At 37.0% G+C, this 8,128-nt stretch overlaps 1 protein-coding gene across 1 annotated transcript; it reads right to left on the bottom strand.

Annotated features, from left to right (window-relative positions):
* Positions 1–5,973: 5,973 nt before the first annotated feature.
* Positions 5,974–7,529, bottom strand: HDAC3 (histone deacetylase 3). The gene has a single exon (XM_069844891.1). It carries the CDS (start codon positions 7,415–7,417, stop codon positions 6,116–6,118), a length of 1,302 nt encoding a protein of 433 aa, XP_069700992.1. The 5' UTR covers positions 7,418–7,529; the 3' UTR covers positions 5,974–6,115.
* Positions 7,530–8,128: the final 599 nt, after the last annotated feature.

Raw genomic sequence — 8,128 nt, 5'->3', positions numbered from 1 at the left:
AAACAAATGTGAATATATAGGATGTGGAGTGATTACGAAATTATTATTATTTTTTATTTTTTTGGCGCATCATTTTTACGTAAATAACGAAAGATAAAAACTAACATGCCACATAACATTAATACGGTTTCGGCAGCAGAAGGGATTATTAGCAAGTACGTACATTGCGTTTGTCAAATGTGTATCACCATGCTTTCGAAAAGGCACTTTTCAGTGCCCGACACCCTGCTTTTTTCATCATGTGCTACACAAAGGATCATCATCGGGGCTTGCAGCCCCGATACCCCGCTTTTTACATCATGTGCGTGTAATAAAAAATAAGCAAACCATCTTCGATTACAGCAGTCACCAAAGAATCGTTCACTAAAGTGAACTATTCAATTCTGAGCATCACCAAGCAACAGGAATCATTGCTTTAAGTGAACTATTTAATTCTGAGCGAGTCACCTAGTAACAGGAGTCGTTCATTCAATTGAATCATTGACTCAGCGACATCTCGTCTATAATCACCAAGCACTCTTTATTTATTAGACAAGGGTTTCCTTTGTGTTTTGATAAGATATTTTTTGCACGCATCTGAGGAATTAGCAACACAGTTATCGACATGGAGGTGAAAAATACATGTCACTTGGAAATGCTGAAAGATTATTGATAGAGAATTGGTGCTGCTTTCTTTTGATTAGAGTGATAAAAAAAAGATAGGGCAGTATACCAAACATAGCCCCAACAATGTTTTCTTTATCCCTGCAATATTTTGTTCATCCCCTATAGCATGGCTACAAATTTAAGTATCAATTTCTTCACAGCAATGCTACATCCGTTTTCCTCCTCCATCCCCCAAACATTTATTTTGTTAGTAACCAGGCGCGGACAGTCCTGTTAGTGAGACGTTCCTTTTGTCCCCCCCCCCCTCCCACCTACCTGGGAATTACAAGATTATGGTGTATGCATTCGAGGTAAGTGTTCAATTTCTCCTTCATTTTAGTTGCATTATCGGTATGTTTTATTTTTTAGTTATGCGAGTTCAGTGTCAAGTAAAATGATTATTGGATGTAAAATTAATGTACAATTACAATATTAAATTGGAAAATATGCATTATAGGGGCCAGCCATCACACATTATGTATGCAAAAAAAAAAAAAAAAAAGGCCAGCGGAAGTAATGGTTCGATTAGCATTTTTAGCATTCGATATTAGATAAGCATTAAATGCTACCAAATTAAAAAATTTACACAGTTTGTTACTACTGATGTGATTTTAACCAGATTGTATTATATTCTTGGTCCAGGGAAAATATATTGTACTATTACTGCCCTTATTTCCATTTTGAAGCAGGCTACAAGCCAGAAGTCAACAATATAAAACTGATTGTTAATTTAGAAGTTAGCAACATATTTTATGTCGATTATAACAATAATACTTATCGATAGTAGCATTCATACCATTCAACCAATAAGGAGATTGGCCCCTATAATGCATCTGTGCCATTAAATTCATTGAATTTTTGTTTATAATTTACATCCGAAAATATTTCTCATTGATTATCCGAAAAATCACGTTATTCGAAATGGCTCCACCTCTGTATTAGAATGTGTAGAGAATGTGCAACAACAAAATCTTAGTTCAAGTGCTTCTGTGTTTCTTTTGGAAAAAGAACCTGGGTGCGAAGTCAGCAACTGAAGAAATATTTGTATGTGAAGTAAAAAGTGAAGGTGGGTACTCGTATAAAGAATGAGGCTTTATGCACTAAGCGAGTCATCACCTCAAATTCGGAAACAGCGACAGAGCTGCATGAATTGGCTGAAACACAGGCCCGGCAACAAGCCAGTGTCTCCAAACAACTCCTCAAAAAACTTAGTTTTGTTTCAGAAGCAGGTTATGACTTACAATAAGAGTGCAGCTGAATCATATAATAAATTCTGTAAATATAGCTGTACGTAAGTCTATTAGGTACTTATGCATCTTTTTCATTTCAGTGGATAAAAAAGATTTGAGATTAGAATTTTTTTTTTACACAATCTCGAGATAAGAATTTCATAAGGATTTTCCAAGTAAAATTATCAATGCACTTGTCATATGACTTCACCAGTGAGCATTGAATATGAACAAAATTTATCCAATAGCCAGAAAAAGGCATTGTTCTCAGCAAGGTCCTGAGTGTAGTGCTGAAGCAAGGGTAACATCATTTTACATAAGTGTCTAGAAAGATACTTCGAATTTTTATAGAAAAATTGAAGCTTGATGGACCATAGGCTACATCTCTGATGAGTTCATATAAGCTATATTTAATAATGCAGCTGTACTTTCAACAAAAGGAGGACAGGTCTAAAATGAAAGATTTAATGTAGTTAAATACAAAACGTTAGCACAGAAATTGGTTTGAAACGGGTATCGGCACATTGTAAAGCTGAAGAAAAGTCTGCTGGGGGGGGTTAAAATTCATTATACAGAAATTAAAATAATTCTTTAGGCGTACACAAGAAGTTTACACCTGATAAATTTTATAATCTGAGAAAAAATTTTAATTTAAAATATATGAAAATACAAGATTTGGAAACCAAGAGAAACTTCTACATTAACTGACTGTAATTCCTGATTCCTCCTAGAGAATCAGATATTGTAAAATGTAAACTTGTTCGGAATATGTATTATATGACTGTGTTAAATTCTATCGTACTTTGTTTACATGTTTAGACTTTTTATGGGTCATCCTCAGAACTGGTCGTTGTTGGTCTTTGCACGTCTTGTTTTGTTTCCTGTGAGGGTGTGTTCGTGCAGTGTAATGTAGAGTCAAAGAGTGTGTATGTTCTGAAATTGAGTTGTGTGTTGAGAATTTCATTGGGGTGTGTTTTTGTGTGTCTGTATATTTCACACCCTCACAGGAAACGAACAAGAGGCGCCAAGACCAACAATGACCAGTTCTGAGGATGACCCATAAAAGGTCGAAACATGTAAACCAGGCAGGATAGAATTTAACACAAGAAAGTCATATAATACATATTCCGAAGTGATAAGGTGTTAAAAGTTGTGTAATCAAGATGTAAACGTTGATACAGCGTCGTAAAATAACCCAATAAAAGAAAAAGATGTAAACTTGTTATTAAACACAGATTGGGCATTTTAATGTTTCCAAATATTGTTAGGCCTATGTAATGAACTAGAAGAAACAGTTGTAGCATTTTTTGAGGTCTAGCGACTAGTGAAGTTATTTGTAACGAAATGCCAGGATGCTGGATGACAAATTATCCGACATAAACGAAAACCTCGGCTACTTTTAAGACAGTTCCACCACTTTCCCATGGAACCAGGGACATGTATGACGCACAGCATGAATTACATGAAAGTTTACAATTACGTTAAGAAGAGCGAAGTTGAAACTATTAACAGCACAAGTTTGTTCAATAGCGACAAAACCCTAATCAAAGCTAATCCTACCTAGACTAAGGCCATGTCTCAAAGCTACATTTTCAGCTGAAGTGAACTAGATTGTTGACTAAATAGCCGGATGTGACATCAGAAGTTACGATCCAAAGCTACCTAGTGCATAGCAATCAAGTCTGTAGTAGCTAGTAAACGAAAATGCTTGCTTGATTGCTGACTTGTTCACTAAACATACATGGATACCTCATCAGCAATTGGGGTTATGAAATCTGAAAATGCTTTGGAAGTGAAATAATGTAAATATAATGTAGAATGACACGTTAACTTTGAACACTGGCATTGTTAGTACCTTCTGTACAATGTTTTAAACATTATTGTAATATATTAAGTCCTTATCTTTTCCACATAATTCATAATGAAACTGCATTAGGACACTGCCTTCTTAATTTAGTACTGCACTGTGATGTCATGGTTTTTAGAAAAATAATCTATGAAGAAGGCCATGTTTGAAGCATACATGTGCAAAGCTCCCTAGTGTGTAGTTTACAAGTCACCTAGTTGCTAGTCGCTAGTGTGTAGTTTGGACCACTGCCTGCTGGATCGCATCCTATAGCTGCGTAAACTGCCTGCCCAATCAACGATTATGCGCGAACAGCTGCTAGGTGGCAGTTAATGACATTTGCATATACTGGTAATGTTAATAGTGGTGGGCACTGCCTGCCACCTAGCGGTAAAATAACTTTGATTGAGCAGGCAGTATAAGCAGCCATAGGATGTGATCCAGCAGGCAGTGGTTTGGACTTGAGCTTTGAGACACGGCCTAAATTAGCTACTTTCTTGTAAAAACTCGTTAACACCAGAACTCGATGTATGTATGAGTCACGAAGGTTTCATTATGCAACAGATGTTCGGTACTGGCTTCTGACAGAATCGGGAGTCTATGCCACGAGTAATACAGAGAAATTGGTTAGTTAGAAATATTTATTTGTAAGTTTTTTTTATCTATCTCAATACAGTCTATAGTCCTGAAATTCAGAGAGAATTAAACCGCTACAGTAAAGGCCCATTCACAATTAAAATTAAACATAACCATAACATAAACACAGAAGTTTACGCCCAGGTTACCAAATGGGGTCATTCACAATGATTCACATAAACATTACCAGTGGCGGCTCGTGGGTATTGAATTAAGAGGGGCTGCATACAAAAATAAACCAAGCAACTTACTTTATTTAAAGATTAGTTCCATGCGCCTTATCTTGTAAGTTGTGTTTAAATGAGACAGGCTCATGTTAGTAGATTTACTGGCATTTAAAAGAATCCTGCGGACAAAATTTCGGCACATCGGCGACGCTGATATATCCCCTGCAGTTGTGAGTGTCGTTAAATAAACCATAATTTAGTTTTTTATATGCAGATTTGAACCTTAGAAATATCTAACTGGCGATGTTGTAGTTTGTTGTATAATATATATACATGATATATCAATAAATGAAAAAAATTACTGAGCCAGAAATTGAATTCGAGATGTTCAAGAGTACGCACCAGGGCAATTGCCTCATTTATTGTGATGTTAGATGTTTCAGATTCCATTACGGTTTGAAAACATTCTAGCAATGGCATCTTCTTCTCATGAACAACATTTACTGTTCTTATTTTAAATCCATCTTGTTGCCCCAGCTGATGGAATTGTCTTTGAAACACATTAATCTAATATAGACTGTGTGGAGATCGAGAGAAGAAAGCAGGGATACTGCATAAATTATCAAAAAATATGCGAGCCTTTGTATTTTGTTTAGCGGCTCTTTTCATTATGAGATTCAACTGATGGGCACTTAATTTCACATTTCTCCTGAATTGTTATGGTACTGAACTGAATAGACTGTAAATATTGTACAGAATTAAACATTGTTGCACTTGTTATATTCACAACATTAAAGAAAATGTATTTAAAACTGCGCGCTACTGACAAACTGCTGCAAATTTTGCAGCGCCTGGAAACTCTGGATTCACGGCCAGAGGCAGCAGGGAGGGGGGGTAAAACTAACGCGCAAAGCATCCGAGACGAGACTGGCAGCTCCAGGGGAGGAAGTGGCTTCACCCTATAGTCCTTGTCTCTGGTTTCGCTCTGGCAGCACCAGGGGAGGAAGTGACTTCACTAATGATTGCGTGCATATCAATGAGAGCGAAATTTTTAAAAAAATTCGAGCTGCTAAATAGAGACTGAATAATAAATGTATTTCACAAAATAAAACGAGACAAGAGCCACAAATGTCTGGAGGTGCTGCAGCTCTGCAGCCCCTCTTCGAAAGCCGCCTCTGAACATTACCGTAAGACGTTAACATGAAAGTTTGCAAACTCCAAACTTTCATGCTTATGCTTACGTGATTTGCAAACAGAACACAATCGTGGAGCGCTGAAGTATACGACAGAATATGAGGAAATGGCGTTGTTATGTTTCCATGGTTACCAAGTATGTTTGCGGTTATGTTTATGTTCCCATATTCAGTGTCATATATTGTATTTATAATTTTTAGAAATGATCTGTATAGCGCTAAATGCGCTGATCAATCAATAAATTGCTTTAAAAAAAATGTTCCCATCGTCAATGATGGTATGACTTCTTGATTTTAAGTTAACGCTTACGTTATGTTTAATTTTCATTGTGAATGAGCGTTAAATCAGTCCATTCAGTATAAATGCCAGTTAAAAAAATCCTACATCTATTGGAATGTTCATGCAGCCTCGTCGCCAGTCTTATCTTGGTCCTTGTCACCATCATAAAATTCGTTGGTCGGCTCGACGCGTCGATCTTCGTCGGCCTGGCTGACGCGCACGTCTGGATCCATCTCGTCTTGCGCGGCAGAGTCCTGTGAGGGAAACATGTCACCTGGGACATCGTGCATCTGGACGCTGGGAGAATGCTGACACATCTTCAGGTTGTCGTAGACATGTTTTGCTATAGTCTCGAGGTACTGCTTGCTGTTAGCGTTGTCTTGACGCGTCACTACATCTGGGTGCAGAGTAAAATCAGGTGCGAAGTACTCCAGGTATTCTGTGTAAGGAAGCTCGTTGCTTATCGCTTCATCCACCAGAAGTGACGTCTCGTATGTCCAGCACCTTGCAACGTTGCGCAAGGTATAGCCACCACCGCCCACAGCGAGCAGAGGAATATTCAAATCACGCACAAATTTAACACACTCTCCATGTCCCTTTGTACTGAGACTAAAACATCCAAGTCTATCATTGGCAAGAGAATCTGCCCCACATTGTAGTACGATCGCTGTTGGCTGATAGAATTCCATCACATTTGAAATTACAGGTTTGAAAACTTGCACATAACTAACGTCGTCTATCCCTTCCTTTAGAGGTACGTTCACAGAATAATACCGACCACTCTCTGCACCCACTTCGTACATGTCGCCAGTGCCAGGGAAAAAATAATTTCCATATTTGTGAAATGATACAGTCATTACGCGATCGGTAAGATAGAAAGCTTCTTGGACTCCATCACCATGGTGTACATCAATGTCAATATACAATACGCGAGCATGATATTTCAGTAGTTCCAGTATTGCAATAACTATGTCATTTACATAACAAAATCCTGACGCTTCAAACTTCTTAGCATGATGCAAACCACCTGACCAATTAATAGCAATATCACAACAATTATTATTTAGTTTCATTGCGCCTTCTAATGATGCACCTGTATACATCGAACAAAAATCAAACAAACCTTCAAATACAGGGCAGTCGTCACCAACATTAAAATGACTCAAATATTTTGTGAACCCCTGCAAGTTCTGTGGAGTTACACGTTGAAGAAATTCAATATACTCGTCAGAATGAAATCGACACATATCATGAGCACTTGCTCGGTAAGGTCTGTAAATTTGCATTTTTTTGTATAAACCATAATTGAGAACTAGACTATGAATAACAGACAGTCTATGAGGTTTCATCGGATGCCCAGGTCCATAATGAAAGTTACCAACATCTGGGTTGTAGAAATAAGAAACCTTCTTCGTGCCCATAATTTACGGCTTAGAGCTACTAATTCACTCAAATCAATTCCACAATGAGAAACATTATTACCAGACAAACACAATATTCCACACGCTAGAGGTTATGTACCCTCAACCAGGGTTGCCACCAGGCAATTTTTTACTAAATTTTTCCCTAAAACAGATTTACTTTTCTCTGAAAGTATATATGACGATTTGTGCTAAGATAGCAATTTTGGACAAATTTACATGTAAAGCCCGGATAAATTATGCATATCGTGAACTGGGAAATAGTTGGACTGAGCATCACATATACGTAATCAGAGATAGATATCCATAAAAAGTGCGTCTACTAAAAAATATCTAGTACGAAAATACTAGTAGTGGCAACCCTGTCCTCAATATCTTGTGCTACAGGGTCGCCAATGCTTCACGTGGAAAACCGCTATGAAGCAAGCAGATATCGCTAAATTGACATCTTATCAATATAATACCACTGAGAGTGAAAATGTATTTGTTAAGTGTTTAATAACTCTGTGAAAATAATTAATAAAGAGATGTTCATGTTATACTTTTATGTGTAATATTCATATCTGATATTAGTAACCCTCTCAGATAACTAATGAAAATACAATTTTTTAGTTTTATATTGTTATTTTTTCGAATAAGCACACTTTTTTTAATACAATCATTAAATGTTTTAACAGGGAATTTGATATATCCATACCATCATTTTCTTTC

This window comes from Periplaneta americana, chromosome 14 (assembly GCF_040183065.1).
Source record: "Periplaneta americana isolate PAMFEO1 chromosome 14, P.americana_PAMFEO1_priV1, whole genome shotgun sequence".
Lineage (NCBI taxonomy): Eukaryota > Metazoa > Arthropoda > Insecta > Blattodea > Blattidae > Periplaneta > Periplaneta americana.
This window is presented reverse-complemented; position numbering and strand designations above follow the sequence as displayed.

Bases quoted from the DNA above. Each gene is read 5' to 3' on its own strand.
- HDAC3 (XM_069844891.1), bottom strand. From the start codon at position 7,417: ATGGGCACGAAGAAGGTTTCTTATTTCTACAACCCAGATGTTGGTAAC.